The sequence below is a fragment of the Gouania willdenowi genome, chromosome 5, assembly GCF_900634775.1.
Source record: "Gouania willdenowi chromosome 5, fGouWil2.1, whole genome shotgun sequence".
NCBI lineage: Eukaryota > Metazoa > Chordata > Actinopteri > Blenniiformes > Gobiesocidae > Gouania > Gouania willdenowi.
Window position 1 is genome coordinate 21,324,954 of NC_041048.1, and position 19,504 is coordinate 21,344,457.

The 19,504-nt window shown below is 38.5% G+C and overlaps 1 protein-coding gene across 2 annotated transcripts in view; it reads right to left on the bottom strand.

Annotated features, from left to right (window-relative positions):
• slc4a8 (solute carrier family 4 member 8) overlaps positions 1–19,504 on the bottom strand; it is a 47,849-nt gene that overhangs the window by 9,797 nt on the left and 18,548 nt on the right. Inside the window, exons 3-11 of one of the 2 annotated variants that reach the window (XM_028446527.1) lie at positions 17,093–17,245; positions 14,532–14,667; positions 12,639–12,799; positions 6,074–6,250; positions 5,863–5,951; positions 4,754–4,911; positions 4,586–4,673; positions 3,451–3,597; positions 3,276–3,376 (exon numbers count right to left, since the gene is read on the bottom strand). In XM_028446527.1, the coding sequence (XP_028302328.1) occupies positions 3,276–3,376; positions 3,451–3,597; positions 4,586–4,673; positions 4,754–4,911; positions 5,863–5,951; positions 6,074–6,250; positions 12,639–12,799; positions 14,532–14,667; positions 17,093–17,245 (1,210 nt within the window). Of the gene's footprint in view, positions 1–3,275; positions 3,377–3,450; positions 3,598–4,585; positions 4,674–4,753; positions 4,912–5,862; positions 5,955–6,073; positions 6,251–12,638; positions 12,800–14,531; positions 14,668–17,092; positions 17,246–19,504 lie in introns of both variants that reach the window. The other variant, XM_028446526.1, reaches the window with a different exon arrangement.

The following is a 19,504-nucleotide window of genomic DNA, read 5'->3' on the forward strand; positions in this document are numbered from 1 at the left end:
TCGTGCTGATTTTGCAATCTCTGCTGCCTTAATAAAACTAGCCTTTACAGCAGCTTCACTTTGCAATGTGGCTTTTTTTTTTTAACAAAGTCTGTTGTGAAATCAAACTTATTTTAATTTTTTCTACATTCTGGCATCTTTGAGTCATGTCCAGGTCCTTGTGTGAGGAGATCCCCCATCTCCCCATCTATAAACTCACAATTTAAAAGAAAATGATGACCTAGACGGCTCACAACTCTTGAGTGAAATATAAACAACTTCAGGAAAGGAGGAGAACGCCATCACTAGATGTAGGGATATTTTCGGGATTGTTATGTTACGTTATGGAACGCACATGGATGAATGCAATTGTCCACGCACTGGCGGGCCAGCCCTAGTAATCATTTGGTATTGCTTTGTGGGCCAAATATAATTACACTGTGGGCCAAATTTGGCCCGCGGGCCAGAGTTTGACACCCATGGTTTACAACATCAACTCTCTGGTTACAACTTCTCGAATCTGTCGCTTACAGAAACACAAATTACTTTTCTCTCGTGTGAATCTGCGTTGCTTGAGTTTTGCAACACATTTTGGGAGACGTCTGTAGCAAAACTGATGCGTGCTTGTAGAAATGGCCCCCTCCCCTCCCTCGCTCCCCAGTGTGTGTGTGTGTGTGTGGGCTTTTCAGAGGGATAATACTCTGGAAAACAGGTGAGTTTGGGAAAATAAACATAAAATACTATGTTGCTGAGGTCCTTAGAACAAATGGAGATGGGTGAAAAATAGCGTGATACTGGACCTTTAACAAAGCAGTTTCTGCTGTGCACAACCGTACAGACTGTTCATCCCACCCAATGCATTCATCACCCGCTGAACGAGTGATGATATCACAACCAATCTCAGTCTAAATCAGCAAAGAAATCAAAAATCTTGCAAAATCAAAATATCATAAAAACAAGAGCGCTTAGAGAGAGCAAACCTGCACTAAGCACCAAATATCTGCCAGATATTAGCCATTACCTGGATCAGTGGTACCATGATACTTCACTTTTTAAAGGATTTAATTTCTATCCCCATTCATAATGATACAAAAGGTCCCAATGTATGGACACACCCCTTTTTTGGATAAATCACAATGAAAGTCAGTGGGGTATTTGAAGAACCAACCCGACACAACTGAGTCTAATTTTATATAGATCGGTCAACTACGAACCGAGATCTGAATTTCTAGTAATTTCACCAATGATGGCATATATTGATCTGGATCTCCTCCAAAAGGTCTATCTGGGGTTGAATCTTTTTAAAATCCATTAAAAACGTTTGATGTAATCCCGCTAACAAAAAAAAAAAAAAGTTATTTATTAATTCTTAATTAATAAAATCACGTGAAATAAGGCCTGGGCCGATAATCGGTAAATCAATGAACTGGATGGTAAATAAAATAAACTCTAAGTTTGCCGGCCTCGTTATATTGCCATATTCATGCGTATTTGGCTGCGCGCCTGTCGGCTGCAGAGGCTAGTGTTAGCAACGGACATTAAAAAGCAGATAACTCAGTTAGTTCTAATAATTTCTCATTGAACCTGCAGTGTAATTATCTAAAATAGTATTCCACTGACAGGCAATCTTAGATTTAGGTAAATCAAACAGTTATAGTCGGGTAGATGCTGCAACTCTGGACCTATTACTTCAGATTGCTACGCCGGCTACACCCAGTGGCCTGTGAGGCAGCGGAGCCTCGTACCAGCGGTGTCCACCAGCGGTGGAGATGTAAAGTGTGATCGGAAACAGAAGCGAGGATGCCGAGCGGGGCTAGAAAGCAAGATGAGTCTAAGTATTTTGTTTTCCTCGTCTTTCGCCTCCAAACAGGCTGCATGACAAGAGGGTTCACCCTCAGCACCTGCATGTTTTTTTCATAGTGGAATGAACTGAGTAAACTAGAAACTATTTGGTCCATTCTACTGTATATGGTTTAAGACTGAATGAAAACGGAACAGAATGAAACAAGGGGAGGCGGGGCCGCTAGCATTTTTGTTTACAAAGGTTCAACTAGATTGGAAGTGTTACCTGTTAAGGAATGTACAACTATATACTGTACCTCTGTGCCTCAATGTTTCACATTTATTTCAAGTGCATGTTTGTTTGTTGAGAAAGACTTGATAAACCATTTTTTTAACATAGAGACAGGGTCTATTTTATTGTTTTTGTTTATGATATTTATTAAAGTGCATTTTTTTTGCTAACAGAGACTGAGTCCATTTTATTTTAATTGTTTGTTTTATTTGTTTAAAATATTTAAAAGTTCTTAACATTCCAATTCCAATGGTAAAAAATACTAATGAGAAATATAAGTTGATTGCATTTGAAAGGGTGCACTTGCATTATTATGATATGTTATCATTACATTGTTGGTTAATTCGGTCTAAAAAAAAATCGACAATAATATCGTTTATCGGCAATAATTTGTGGGACAATATATGGTCCAGCAAAATCTGTTATTGGCCCAGGCCTACTTGAAATATCTCCAAGTTACATGGTATGCTATATTTCAACGAACATCGCCAACTCTCCTCAGCCACTCACAACAACTTGTGAGCATAGATCACTAATTTAACAGGACTCTATGGACCACTTTTGACTCTTTTATCAACTGTGTTGCAATCTTAGTAATCACATGCATCAGGCAAACACACAGCACGTGCAATGCATTCAATTAGCACACACACATACACCAAAATGTTAGAGCTCTTTATTTAGGATCTCACTAAATCACATTCTAAGTTTTAGACAAAATGCAGACCCTTCAAAAAAGTAGAAAATTACACCTAACGCTCTGTTTGTAAGAAACTGTGTTTACTCCAAATTACATCTATAGAAATCCAGGTTTTATTAATCTAATACTTAATGAAGCTGCTTATTCTGAACATATTTGAACCTTGAATGTCCTAAAATCACATTGCTAAACTTCCCCTCACACACAGAAGCTATTATTTAACACTGATCAGAATGAGTCAAGAGCAATCTGACATAATGAGTCTGCAGGCTTTCCTGACGTGACCTTTAAACTTAAAATATCTGTTCCCTTCGAAGGATGGTCATGGTGACTGTCACATTACTGTCCCAACTCTACTCACACTAATTTGAAATGTGAAGGCACTGACAGGATGGAGGGTGTGAACTCTGAAAATCACCTAAAGGGATTGTATGTGTGGTCACTTTAAAAATAACTGTTCTTACCATACCCGCTACCCTGAAAAAAGGAGCAGAAAATGGATGGATGGATGGATATTCTTACCGTCCTGTTCTCTGGAGCTCTGGCCCATGGTGTTCAGCATGAAGCTCTTCCTCTACTGGACAGACTGTGCCATTTGGGACTCCAGGCATCTTCCTCTTCTCCTGCACACAAAGAGGCAAAGAGACAAAGTAAAAACACAAGGCCCCATGGAACCAGCATGCCTCTGTTAGCTTACCTGTGACGGGACATTTTTGGGGGGCTCAATGCGGATGGAGGGATCCCACTCTCCTGGAGGGAGAACCGTCACCTGATCCAGGAATTCATCTATTCCTGCCAGCAGGTCGCTTTTGTCCTTTGCCTTGTATGCAACATCATGGAAAATCTGCTCCAGACAATAAAGAAGGATGGAGAGTACTAGAGTATACACTACAGCAGGGGTCACCAACCTTTCTGAAACCATGAGCTACTTCAAAGTTACTCAATAATCCATACACAGTACACAGAAATACTACTACAGTTTCACTTTATTTAATGTTTCAACATGCAACACTTTATTTCTTTAAATTTATACTATTGCTACATTTTCAAAATACCACTTTTTTTAGCGATAAATTCCGATTTTATGGATTTGAAAAAGGAATCCAACGTTGCTGAAAGCAGGTTCTTTCATTTTTTCTGAGTACGTTTTTTCCATGGAAATCAATTCTATGAGGAGATTTTGCCACTGGTTGATGTTTAAGGACTTTCCAAGTCACTAATACTGTTTTTTTTTTTTAGCTATGGTGATAGCTGCAAGGATGGACTGAAACATTTCATAGGGAATCATCATGTTCCTATTTTACTAGCCACCAACAACTCTTTTTTACTAACCGAAACATGTTCTTACGATTTAACAATTAAGTACGATTTTATTGTATTATATATTTTTATTATTTTATATTACATTATTTATTTTAGAAGAAAAAAAACATCACAATCTAAACACCACATCTGCAGCATCTTTAAAAAAATCCTATCTGCAATACTTGAACACATTTGTCTCAATGTTTCAGTGAAAATAAGCATTTAAAGATGGTTTATTTGAATAATAAAAAAAAAAAACAGTATTTTAACTCTATTAAGGCTCTGACTACATCTGCCATCTGAATCAATCTTTGTGAGTTTGAAGCGTGGTAACCAGATTATAGATGGAGTTAACTGGTGACCAGTGCTGCTATTAGAACAGGCCTGAGAGGGCACCTAACATGATCCTATGGGCTACGTGGGGCCCATGTGCACCGTGTTGGTGACCCCTGTTATACAGTTTGGCCTTGCATTGATCTACAATATATGTGAAGATCATTTTCATTCACACCGCTGAGCTCTTTTACCTCATCTGTCATGATGGTTGCCATCGAGCGTCCAATTTCATGGTATTGCTGTGCTTTTCCATCGGGGCCCAGGAGGATGAAGAGGAACCTGAACAAAGAAGTGGACATTGCTGTGTGATCAGACTGAATAGGGTCATTTGTGTTTGTGTATCTGAAGTTACAATATACCTGGTGGGAATGGGGACCTCAGTGAGTCCAGTTAGAAGCACGGCAGGGGACAGGCGGACAAAAGCCACAATAGGCCTTTCCAGGAAGTCCAGCTCACCCACCAACACATTGGAAGCCTCGGCGCCTTCTGGGATCTTCTTCATAAAGTGCAAGTCCACCTGCACCAACAGCTCAGAGGTTTGAATCAGTTCCGGTAAACCTAATCACAATCATGTTGTCTATATACTTCTCAAAGTCCTTCTATGTAAGCTAGGCTAGCAGCTGACCAACTGGAATGACATAGAAAAAAGACACAGTCATCAACATCCCCTGCCAGATTGGTTCTCGTTATAACTCACAACCTTTACCTAAATGTCCTAAATCTAACTTAGATGTATACATAAGAAAATATTATCACATCAGAATATAAAATTACTAACTATTTTAAATGTTTTCTTAAAAAAAAGCTGCCCCCATTGAAGATACAGTACCTCTGACAGAGTAAAAAAAACGAAACAAGGGCAATAACTCCGGAAAAAATAATTGCGCGCTTTTCATTTTCGAACTCCATCAAGGTATTGATACCCTGAAGCCACACACAGAATTACTTTTTGATCATTTATTATAATTTTTTTCTCTGCATTTTAGTTGAACTAGATTTATATTTCACAAAGTTTTTTTTTTTTTAGAAATTTCAGGAAAACCCGTTTTAAACTCCAGCCGACCCCATCCCCCATTATTTGTAAATTTTCCACTTTCTCTCTCTCAAGTACCCCTTGTAGTACCATCACATACCCCTAGGGGTACACGTACCCCCATTTGAGAACCCCTAGTAAAGCTTAATGATTTGAAAACCTGAAATCATTGTCGATAACATAAAGCATGGATCAGACACACACATTTTTATATTATTATTATTATTATATACACATTTTTATAGCTCCTACTTAGATAAAAGTTGCTTTTCTCTAACCTAGTATAATTACTCATCTCATCATCAACAAGCCCTAATGTTTATTGTAATTTTTAATAGATAATATTAACAGTCTGTGGCCTTTTGCTGCATGTGTTCTTTATCTTGGATGGATGGACAATGATGAGGGGAGACATTTGTTTTACAGATGGGTTACCTTACTGAGGTCAACCTGAGAGTTGTCCGATACTGAGCCATTCTTTGAAGGTTCCATGGATGGGACCAGTTGGGGAGCTGTAGCTGGCCCTGCTGGTTAATGAAGGGTGATAAAAGCGCATCGTCACTACACCTTTGGTAATAATAACCAAAAACTTATACACACTCAATAACTCTTGTATGCCATCATCAACCTGACTATAATCTCTTACCTATCAGATGCGTCTCAGACTGCTTGCGTGTGCCTTCTGTGATGGAGCGTACGATGGGAATCAGGTTCTTCTTCTTCTCATTTTGATGGTGGTGTCTTTTCAGCAGAGCTTCACGCACCCTCACTCTTACGTTATCATCCAGCTCGTGTGATGCCTCCTGGTGGTCCAGCACCATGTCTGCAACAGAAGGACAAACACTGACCATTGATGTTCTGTAATGAGACATATTTAGTTCTGTCGTGCCTGTCCCAACAGACGTGAGCTTAGGTTCGTTTACAGTAATTGTGGGAATAAAAATCAGCTGGTCACTGACACCTGTGCTATGGTAGTACAAAAAAGATCACTTTTAGCCAGTGCCAGTGAAACCACGGTTTAGAGCACATTGGACACATTACTAAACAGTACAACACAGAATTGAGACTACTTTTTAATCCTCTCGTCTTATAGATTAGTTGAATGCTTATGTAGAAGCCCCTTAAAATATCCAGCAACCCTGCACACTGAACACCAGAGGTGAAAGCAACTGATTACAAGTACTCACGTTACTGTAATTGAGTTGCTTTTATGGGTACTTTTTTTGGAGTATATCTATAAATCAGTAATTAGGGTCCGAAGGCCATGAATGGCCGTAGGAACATATTATTCTTGTATTTATTATTATTCCACACCAGTTGACACCCGTAGGATGCCCAAAGTCTCACCAAAATTGGCACGTACCTCAGGCCTACTGAAAAACTAGATAATTTGGCGCAATGAAAAAAATTGCTTTAAAAAATGCGCCAAAAATGTGGTGGACCCGCACGACCGGCAGGTTTGCCTGATTCATATGAAATTCGTCACATGTATTCTTGACCCTAAGAAGAGCAAAAACTTACATTATGACCAAAACCAAACAGTAAGTCTGCATCTTTGGTCAAAAAATGGCGTTTCGCCCTGGAAATGCATTTGTGCAAACTAGTCTGAGGGGCTGCATGTGATTCGCTTCAAACTTAGCCAGAACACTTAACCCACTGAACCCACTGAAGATTTAAAATCATCAAAAGAATTTGCGAATCTCGTGGCGCGACTGGCGCCATTTAACGCGACATAATTGAAAAACTGCTATAACTCTCATATACAACGTTTAAAAAGCGTCATATTTGATACACATGATGACTGTCCAGCCCTAAACAAGAATCAATGTGAAAATTACCCATCATGCTTTGCGTTCTCAGATGGTGCACATCCTAATAGAAAACCACTATAACTCTCCTATACAAAGTTCAAACAGTCTCATACACATGGGTTACCGACCCCGGCCACTCCTTCAGACCCTATGACGCTGCTCGCGGCTTTAATTTTACTTGTACTTAAGTATGTTTACTGTATGCAACGATGGCAAGATTAATTAAAAAAAATAAATTAGGGGGGTGAAAGAAACTATAGTAACTTTTACTTTGAGTACTATTTAATTGAGCTACTTTTTATTTGTACTTGAGAATTTTATCTATGACTTACTTGTACTTGTACTTGAGTACAGTTTCAATCAAGTAACAGTACTTCTACTTGAGTAGCATATATCAGTACTCTTTATACCTTTGCTGAACACACATCCCACTGGGCAAGGCAGAGACAACAGCATGTTAAAAAGGAAAAAATCTTCAAATTGTAGACAAAGTTTAACAATTATTGAACTTTTGGCCATAATCAAAGAAATTGACCCCAACTCTGATTTGAACTTGTCCTTAAACTACTTTCAAACTCAATGTGCATGAGATCTTTTGAGACTCCAGGATCACTTGGATTTCTCTGTCACATTATTCTCTTTAGTCTGGTCAGGGTGACTTGCTGAGTCAGCTCTTTACTCCTTCCTATGCGTGGAGCAGATACACACTGCAGTGGCTGGAATCCTTGTGTGCACTCCTCAAAGCCAATGTAAATGTAAAGCCCTCTGCACCAGGTTAACATGTGCAGGGACAGGGAGGAGCGCAACACAGTCTGTAGTCTGGGTTTAAATCTTTGTCAGTGTCCTCTAATCCCACACTGACAGACTGGAAATGGCTCAAGCTCTTTTTAATGGGGAGTAACAACCTTTCCTCCTCAAGTGTTCAGTATCATAGAACAAATATAGACAAAGAAGTCAATATTTATGCTTTTATTACATTGTCTACAATGTTTGAAGCATGAAACCTACAGTTTGTTTTTATGGTTCCTCAATAATAATGCTTTGTTACTTATTGGTCTTTTAGCTTTAGACGAATGTAATGTCCTTTTTAGATGTGGGCATTGTTATTTTTGGAGATTTCAGCATATCATGTTCACATCAGGGTAATTCTTCGTATTTTCCGCTCCCATTTAAAGTCTACAGTGAGATAGCGTTTCAATCTGACGTTTTAGTGCTTTATTATGTGTTAAGCAATTCCGTGGAGTGACTTATTTAACAAAAGGAGAACTGGGACTTTAAACATGCCGGTGAGTGCAGCATTGGATGCTATTATCAGCTATCTTATTACAGATTCATGCATGCCTTCCAGCTGAACATGGAAAATGCCTTAAAACAGGTAAATCTATGCTACTTTTGCATTACTTTTAATGTGTCTGGAGCTGTTATTGCGCACAGAGCAGCCACAGCCTGCAATCAGCTGCATTATTTACACTCAGGAAGCAGGAGGGGATGGGAGCGAGCTGAGGAGGGGCAGGCATTGCATGGGGAGGAGATGGAGAGGATGTTATAGTGATTCAGAGGAGGAAAATTCCACCAGAGAAGTGCAATAGCTAATTTGACGGCAGATCCTACAGCGCTGTTGTGTCACTACTGGTCCGTAATTGAGACATAGGCAACTGTGTCTGGTTTACCCTAACCCTAACCCCTAACCCTAATCCTAACCCTAACCCCTAACCCCTAACCCCTAACCCTAACCCTAAACCCTAAACCCCTAACCCCTAACCCCTAACCCCTAACCCTAATCCTAACCCTAAACCCTAAACCCTAACCCCTAACCCCTAAGCCCTAAGGCCTAAACCCTAACCCTAACCCTAACCCTAACCCTAAACTCTGACACTAAACCCTAACCCTCTCTCACTTTAATTTAGTGTGGCCCCCAAAGTAAACACACAAAACTACAACAAAAAACATAAAATGAGTCAAAATTATATAAAATGAAAGGGAAATTTACAAAATGACAACAAAAACACACAAAACAACAGCGAACATACACAAAAATTACCACAAAAACATAACATGTTTACACAGTACACAAAACAACCACAAAATAACACAAAATGAGGGAAAAATGTACAAAATAAGAGAAAAATATACAAAATGACAGAAACATTTACAAAAACACTTAAAACTTAAAAAACGACTTCTTAAACACAAAATACCAACAAATGTACTCAGGACAACAACTAAAATGCACAAAATGAGTGAACGTGTTATTTCCTATATTAATTCTCAGATTGGTCATTATTCCAGATGCTGACATAAATGTTGATGTGGCCCTCGGATCAGATTATCAAAATTGTTTTGGCCCCACAGTGTTAACAGTTGCCCAGCTCTGCCGTAAAAAATGTAAGAGGGCGCTAACCATGCCATGATGACAAACACTTATTTTTAGTTCCTGGCTGCTTAATGACAAACGTTACAGGAGGGCGCCAGGTGTGCGCCCTCAACCAGCAGCCAAGACCAAGGAGTCTGAATCTCTATTACTGCACACAAGCTTTAGATAGAGCTTACATTTAAAGTTCACTACAGGTGCCTTTTACATTTCTGTGTATGGTATAGGACTGGATTGTAAATGATACAAATTAAAACAAACTTTCTGGGTTAAATGTGTAAACCTACAGTATACTTCTACTATCACCAGCTTTCATTATGTGCTAGGCGGGGGTACACCGTGGACAGGGCGCCGTCTCTGTTCCTCTTAGACCTGCTCACTTTCAGAGTTTCCGATAAGAAGAAGTACAATTTGATCCTTTTACATTTCTTGTGATGTGCTGTACAAAAACCAAAGTGATATTTTGATATAAAAGGAGAGAAAAGAATGATGGAATAAATGTGCAGCGATGTAAAGATTAAAAATATATGCCACTCAAGTAGAAGTACTGTTAATTGATTGAAATTATTCTCAAGTACAAGTATAAGTAAGTCATACATAAAATACTCAAGTACAAGTTCAAAGTAGCTCAATTATAGAGAACTCAAAGTAAAAGTTACTAGTCACTATACTTTACCCCCATACGTTTATTCTTGGTAATTAATTGTTGCCACGGTTCCCTTGCATACAGTAAACATCTCATGTATAAACTTAAAAAAGGAAGAGACCAAATCTTGCACCATTGGAACATCCTTTATTTTCAACATGTATAAAATAAAAAGTTTGTCAAAGTGTACAATTCTTTTTAAAATAAAATGACACCAATAAATTGAATTAAAAATAAGAGAATTCTCAGCTTCTAAGTATAGCTACATTTATTGAACTCTAAAACTGTGCCTGAACTGAATGCTGGGAGTTGATCAGAAAACTAAGAACATATGGATTATGTTCAATCCAGTGGCCACAAGCACTGCAAGCACTGTCGCAAAAATCGACAAACAGTCAGTCGGGCCAGCCTCCCTTCATCTTTTGATTGTGTATGCAGACAGTAGTTAACCTGTAACTTAGGGATAAGGATTGGCTCTAAGCGCTGGGTCGGTCGGGGCGAAGCAGGGCTGGGTTGGTGTGGCGGCCGGGGTCGGGGCGGACGGGCGACCCCACGCACGCCACCTCCGACCACCGGCAAAGGAGACAGCGTGCATGGCACCACCGGGGGGAAGCACCACCGACGCGATGAGACGGGCCGAGCACCGGGTCTCCGGCTGCGGGGAGTGCGGTGGTGGCGGCTGCTCCTCCAGCCCATAGACTGTAGCGCAAACCCATCCCCGCTTCGCACCCCTGCCCATAGAGTTAATCCTTATCCCGAAGATACAAATCTGACTTGCCGACTTCCCTTACTAAAGAATCCACTTTTAACTGAACTATCGCGGCGATTAGTGCACCATTATTATTACCATATTGTGCTCTTTTGGCTGTAAACAGAGGCTAAACTTGTTTCAGCTGACCACAACAATGGCGCCAGGTCGGGAAATGCCCCTATATTGTGACGTCATGTGGGAACTATGTATATCCGAGCCTGTGGTCACATGACTGCCGTAAAGCGATACGTTCTCCATGACCTGGCCAACACTGGCCAGGTCATATAAACACTGGAAACAAAACTCAGACTGTGATTATTTTACGGAGACCGAATTAAATGTGAAACCAAGAGTAAAAAAGGTCTGTCATTTATTCATTTCAATTGCTAGGTGGTGGGGTGATTAAGGATCACATTAAATTTAAATTCAAAGTGTTTATTGTCATATGTGCAGTTAGAAACACGTTTTTTTTTATACAATGAAATTACTACCTTGCTTATGAACTAAGATATAATAATGTGTTTATACAAGTTAAATCTAACAGTGGAAAATACAACACTGCCAATAAAACTAACAACAGCAGTTAGAAACACGCTTATGAACTAAGATATATTACATTAAAATACTACCTTGCTTGTGAACTGGGATGTGGTGATGTGTTTATACAAGTTGGATCTTATCCCATCATCAGACAGTGGAAAATACAACACTGCCAATAGAACTAACAACAGCTGGATTACCCTTGATGTAGAGACAAAACAAGGTGACATTGTGGATGAAAAGGGAAAAACCTTCCAAACACCTTCGAAAGAGGAACTATTCTTGAACTGGAGGAATGCTAACAACGTCTGGCAGGGAACAAGGCCAACACAAACAAAGATAGAGAGGACAACACTGACTACAGATGAGAATACACAAAAAAGGACGTTCAGAAGAAATCAAGAATGTTTGACCAGAGAGACATGTAAACCCATGTAAATTTGCGATGGTAAAACAGGAGACGGGACCCGGATAAGCAAACTGCTTCTCTCGTCTCCTTTTTCGGCATGTACAAAAAAAGAAAAAAAAAAAAAAACAAAAAAAAAAAAAAAAAGTGAATGTAACCATGTCGGAAATAAACTGAATAAATAAATAAAATAAAAATAAAGACGGTCCTTCTCTCCAAACTTACATAGTCTGTATTTCAAGAGGGAAGCCTCGCTCGGAGCATTGATACTGTCAAGAGCTGTATATTGGCCTGAGGAATCATTTAAAATAACTCATATGGGTTAACTCTTTAGGTCAAAAAGTCAGCGCTGTGCCTTTAAGTACAAGTAAAATTACTGATTTAGAAATATACTCAAAAATGTACAAGTACCTATAAAAGAAAGTCAATTACAATAACGTGAGTACTTGTAATCCATTACTTCCACCTCTGTGTTCATGTTATGCTGGTCCACCACAGCTGATAGAAAAGGGTAGCTCTTTATCATAGTTCCTGTTGCCATGACGATACATCTAAAACACGTAGGACAGGAGCTCTCCAGGACTGGTCAGCACAAATAAGAACTAGTCTACGGGACCATAAATGTGTTTTTTCTAGACTTATACTCTGCTGATCCACTAACATTCATCTGGTACGGAAACGCTCACCTGCAATCTCTTCAATGCTGTCAGCCTGCATGTCGAGCAACACACTGCCATTGATGATACAACTTCGCAGCTCAAACAGGCTGTGAAGGGACAGCGTAGCAACATAAGGTTTACTCCACCTCTCCCCTCCGTCCTCCACATCCTCCTCAAACTTCAGCCATCTGGAAGGTAAAGACAAACAGGAGACGAGGAGCTGACTAATCCATCAGTGTGCTGCACTGCCTCATCCCTCACTCATAACAGAGGAGAGGAAGGTGACCTAGAGGCATATTATATATCTTCTTAATACATATATTCTGTGTTACTATAGTCATTTGTCTTCAGCTAGTCTGCTGTTTAGTAAAGGGTGACTGTGAGGGGTGGAGCAACACTTTTAAAAGTGAGGGTGTTCTAAGGCCTAGGTTCCCAAAGTGGGGTATGGGTACCCCAAGTGGTATGCAAATTGTCATAGGGGTTACACGAATAAAAAATAAAAAATGCAAACTACAATATAAATCGACCAGCAGTCAGGAGCCTCCAGGCATTGCCACAAAATACACATTAGCCAATACAAGACTACCCATGGTTACAGATTATTATTCTTTTTTTTTAAATTATTATTATTATATATTATTCCTCAACAGGATAGGTAAAAAGTCAGAGACACATTTTCACTGTAGGGCTACATTGTTTGTGACATTATATCAGTGGTTTCCAACATTTTTGGGTCGTTACCTCATTTTATCACAAATTTTTGGCGTCTCCAGATCCTTTTTTTTCTTTCTTTCTTGAATTAGCTTCTGATCATGTTTGTTGTTGCCAGGATTAGTGACAAAGTGACAAGATGCACCAGCACAGATATTTTGAACTAGATTCACATTTGAGAAAGTGAAAGTATAAAATACAGTTGTTTAAGATTGTTTTGTGTGTGTGATGTTAAATTTTGAAAAAGAATAATAATTAAGACATTTTAAAAATAATTTTTTATTCAGTATATTTTTTATTATTATGAAATTATTAGACATTTCAGGGGACACATTTGAATTCCAGGTGACCCCACATGGGTTTATGACCCCAAGGTTGAAAAATAATGCATTTGATTATTATGTTTTTTAAGTGTGCAGAAGTAGCGGGTACATGGCTTAAGATTAAATGTCTGAAGGGGTATGGGACTGTGAAAAGTTTGGGAACCACTGTTCTAAGGGTAGGGCTCCCATTGTAGTTTATTCCAATTCCAATTTATTTATAAAGCACGTTTAAACACAAACAAGGTTTGACCAAAGTGCTGTACAATAAAACATTAAAAAACAATAACGTGTTAAAAGCCACAGCAACCAAATGTGTTTTTAAAAGAGATTTTAAAATGGGAATGATTAATTATTAAATTAATTTACTAAAACCACAATAAAGCTGGTACTGAGTCAGTAATGTGGAAACTTTTAAACCCCTTTTTACCTTTTTTTGGCCAGTTTCCTTTATCCAATTTTTTTTTGTCATTGAAACTTTTTTGTTTTTTCAGATTTTAGCTTTCTTTTGCAAAAAAATATCCCTTTTTCTTCATTTTGTCCATTTTTACAAATTCTTTTTGACACTTTTATGCAATTTTTGTTGATTCTTTAACCATTTTTAACCACTTTTCATCAAAATAAGCTTTTGCGCAATAAATAACACTTGTTTCCTTTTCCCCCTACATTTTGCCTTTTTTTGTTTGCTTTTTTCGCTATTGTTTGCCACATTTTGCTCATTTAAGCTACCTTTTGCCATTAGAGGGAAAAGGTAGAGGGATCTGAAAGTCTCCGAACGGCACCTTTAAGCTGAAGCTTCTACTTGTTCACCCTCTTCTTTATAACACCTGTAGTGATGCTGGGCTGTTATCGCCGCTGCCAATAAATAACCCTCAGGGATGATTCGAACCTGGCTGTTTCCTTCCACTCAGCATCCTTGCCATCTTTCACACAGATCTCATCCAGCTCAGTGAACAGCTCATGGGCCTTGTGTTCAGCATCCTCATCACCTCCCAGGATGAACTGAACCCGCTGGGATGGGGTGTCTGTTAAGGAGAGAGGGCAGATGAGAAGGAACAGAAGGGTGAATGGTGACGCTTTAAAAACACAGGAAGCATCTTTTTCTATGCAGTTAAATGCCTTCTATGAGTTCATACTCACATTAAACATTGGGTGTAGTTGCTCATCTTTGCCAGAGGATATACAAATACTCACATTACTGTAATTGAGTTGCTGTATTGGTACTTAACTTGAATATATTTCTAAATCAGTAAATTTACATTTTAAAAGAAGTAAAGTAATTCACTACATTCCTACATCTGACCATTAATGAGTAAAATATCATTTTTTGTTTTAAGATGATCAACGAACATTGTGAAACTACAAAAAATGAAATGACCAGACAACAATTAAATACATAACATCATAGCCGAACAACCAGATTAAACATAATGCACAGCTGTGAATGCCGGTTATTTTCTCAGAGCATCGCCAGAACATGGGAAAGGCGACAGCATCATAATGCAATGTCAACTTAGCCTCCCTTTTTAAGTTTATACATGAGATGTTTACTGTATGCAAGGGAACCGTAGAAATTATTATTACCAAAAATGAACATGGGGGGTGAAAGTAACTGGTAACTTTTATTAGAGCTAAAGTTCATCAGAGCTTCTGAAGTGTCCATAACATGGTGAAATAACAATTATTAAAATTTCTAATATACAAATTATGAAAAAACTGTTAATGTTGATTTGATTGAGTTTGAGGCCAAGTCAGAAAATATCAAATAAATAAATGTGGGAGGTGAAAGTAACTAGTAAATTTTACTGAGTACTATTTAATTGAGATATGTTATACTTGTACTTGAGTATTTTATGTATGACTTACTTGTACTTGTGTACAGTTTCAATCAAGTAACAGCACTTCAACTTAAGTAGGATATATTAGGCAAGACAAATCAAATGTATTTGTATAGTGCATTTCATACAAAAGGCAACTCAATGTGCTTTACATGATCAGAAAGTGCAACAGAAAACATTCAACAGCCTAAAAATCAATAAGAACATTAAAATGAGCAGCAAAAACATTTAAAACAGTATAAAACATTTAAAATCATCAACAAACACATTACATCAACAACAACATGACCAAAAATCTCCCTCTCAGTCATATGTAGTAGAGAAAAAGAGCTCCTTTAACTTTGATTTAAAAATGTTCACATTGGATGCTGACTTCAGCTCTGCTGGCAGTTTGTTCCACTTCTTTGCAGCATAACAACTAAAAGCAGCATCACCATGTTTACTGTGAGCTCTGGGCTCCACTATCTGACCTGTGTCCATAGATCTGAGAGACCTGCTGGGTTCATACCTGACTAACATGTCACTGATGTATTCTGGACCAAACCCATTCACAGATTTATACACCAGCAGCAGAACTTTAAAGTCTATTCTGAGGCTGACTGGGAGCCAGTGTAAATACTGGACTAATGTGCTTTGACCTCTTTGTTCTGGTTAAGACCTGAGCTGCAGCGTTCTGAACCAGGTGTAGCTGTTTGATGCTCTTTTGGGGGATTCCTGTCAGAAGACCATTACAATAGTCCAGTCTGCTGGAGATAAAAACATGGACCAGTTCCTCCTGATCTTTTTGAGCCATTAAACCTTTCACTCTGGAGATGTTCTTTAGGTGGTAGAAGCTGTTTTTGTGATAGATTTGATCTGACTGCTGAATGTCAGATCTGAGTCAATCAGAACACCAAGGTTTTTGACTTGGTCTTTAGCTTTTAAAGGTCGAGACTCAAGATAATTGCTGATAGCAGTCCTTTCTTCCTTGTTACCAAAGACAATCACCTCCATCTTGTCATGGTTTAGTTGAAGGAAGTTTTTACTCATCCAGCAGTTTACTTTTTCTAAGCAGTCACACATCACCTCAATGGGACCATAGTCATCTGGGTTCAGTGATAGATATAGTAACAGAAGGTGTCCAAGAACAGAGCCCTGAGGAACCCCACAGGACATTGGTAATCTGTCAGATTCAATGTTTCCAATGCTTACAAAATAACTTCGCTCCTCTAAGAAGGACTTAAACCATTGCATTATTTTTCCTTTTAGTCCAACCCACGTTTGCAATCTGTGCAACAAAATTGTATGATCTACGGTGTCAAATGCAGCACTTAGATCCAACAGAATGAGAACAGAGAATTTTCCTGAATCAGTGTTGAACCTTATGTCAATGATCACTTTGATAAGAGCAGTTTCTGTGCTGTGATGAGAACGAAAGCCTGACAGAAACGTATCAAATATTTTGTTGAAGGTTAAGAAGTGACTATGAGTAGGGTATATTAGTAGTTTTTACACCTCTGATCTTTGCAAACTAATTAGTGGTTTGTCAATGCTGGCCTGGGGGCTGGATCTGCATGTACATGAATCCAGGTATTTATTCACATGAGGTTATGCATGTGTATCTGTGTCTTACCATGACTCAATGAAGTTGTCTCACGATCCAGGCTCTGTTGTGTTGCGATGCTTCCTGCCCTTCTGTCTCGCTTACGGTGGCGAGAGCCGTGAGCTTTGTGGTGACGATGGCTTTGTCTGGGCATCCGGACCCCGACGAACAGAGTCCTGTGGCCTGAAACAGACCCACACAAAAAGACCGGTAAGTGAAATTCTGTCTAAAAACCACATACCACAGTCTCTTTAACATCCTTTTAATGTCAAATGAAATTTGTTGGATTGAGCATTTTAGGTCAGTGGTTCCCAAATAGGGGTACGTTTACCCCTAGCGGTACAGGCGCACATGGCAGGGGGTACTCGGAAAGATTTAACAATTAATTTAGAAATAATCGGGAAATATTCCAAGTTCTTTTTTTAGGCTATTTTTTGAACAAATGGGACAAAAAAGATTGAGAACCACTGTTTTAGGTTAAGTTGAGACCAATTACCGTTCACATGATTCATGTTTTTTAGTGTGTGGTGAAGCAATATTACTCATTAAGCTGTTCCAAAAACTACATTATATATCAAATGTTAGTATGAAAAGTACCATGAAACACCGACTTACTGAACACACTAGTAGACAACATGTGACTATAAGCAGCCTGTGCCTGGTTAGTTATTGCTAGAAGTGTCTCATTAACTTAGTTACTCATCAGCTGTCTTATACAATAAACATCCTAAGGCTAAGACTATTTGAAGTGCAACCAAAAGGTTAGAACATGTGCTCAGGGACACCCAGTAAGCTAAATACTGAACATCAAACAAAACCTTTCCTTTACCTTGTGGATATGAACATACTAGGGATGTAACGATTAATCGTAAGGCAGTTAAAAATCGATTCATAGGTCTCACGGTTGATATCGATTTTCTGAAAATTGAATCGCAGTACTTTTTTTAACCTATCCACAAGTGTAGGCGGCGGGCGGAGTCTGCTAATACTTTCTTTCTAGCTGCCTTCTACTCTTAAATATGTTAATAAATGATTCATTGCCCCTTTAGCACCGAAAGAATATCTGTAATATTACTTGAATATCTGTAAAAGTCACGCTTTTCTATTAGCTCTGTCTGCTAGCATAGCTTCTCTTCTTCACTGCAAGATATCTGCATGCCAACCGACCACTGTGTTACCAGCGCCCTCTGCTGGTCCAAACAAATATGACGTAAATCAGTGCAATCGTTTTTTTTTTTTTAAAGTCCAATGGTTAAGGCACACAATACATTTTCAGTTGCACTTTTAAAAGAAAAAGAACTATTATGCAGTTTTGCATTGTTTATTATAGAACCAGAATTTAAATTAATAGGCTTCATTTTCATTTGTATTATTCCTTTATTTATTTCATTCAAGATTTATTTTTAGTTAAATTGCATTGTTTTGAATAGTTTATCAAGGAATTCTTTTGACAATGAAAAATAAAAGGAAAATAGTACAGCATTTTCTAGTTTTTTTCCCAAAAAAAAAAAAATTTGTCTACAGTCTCATTTTGTAAAATAAATCGTGAGAGAATCGTATCGTGAACCCAGTATCGTGAATCGAATCGTATCGGGAGTTGAGTGAATCGTTACATCCCTAGAACATACAGTTATTAATGTATTTCCAGAAGTATTTCAGCTTCAATCTACACCTGCAAGCATAAAACGCATGTTTTTTTTTTTGTTGTTTTTATCAGCATCCTGCTTATAATAGATGCTGACACATTGTTAGGTACTCAGTTCTCACATTACTTTTTCATATCTTCATTCTATTTATATGCAAAGACTATTTAATGATGGACTCAATTTGGAAGGCATTAGTTCTTGGAGCAGAACCAACCATATTAATGCACCGACCTGAAAAGAGTGGTTGTGGACGGGCTGAAAAGACTAAAACAACGTGAGCGTCAAAACTCCAAACTGGTGATTGATAAATGGGTAAAGAGGTATGCTTCCTTTGTAATTTTTTGTTTTAACAGATTTTCTTCCAGATTACAAAATAACATTACTTATTTTTACAAACTGCATGGGCAGTGCATGCGTCACTTCCAGTCTTTGTTATTGATAAAAAAACGCCACCTCCAGGCACTGACTGTTGCTTGGCAATGCCTGAGATTTTGTATCCGTTTTATGCTTGTAGGTGTAGGTTGTCACAAAACCTTGTGTGAAAAATCCCATTATCATGTTTATCTACAAGGTAAAAGAAGGTCAGTTTGCTACGTCAATCAATGAGCATTTAAAAAAAAATGAATATCACGTAAATAAAAAAAGGTTTCATTATTATCCCCTGAAATTTCATTACAGTTGCGTTGATGTAAATATGGTCAGTGGATGTTCTCCTTTGTACTCCTCTCATTGTTGAGCAGACACAATTGTGAGCCAAGCAGTCAGTAGCAGCCTTGTAAGCTCCAATAGAACAAAG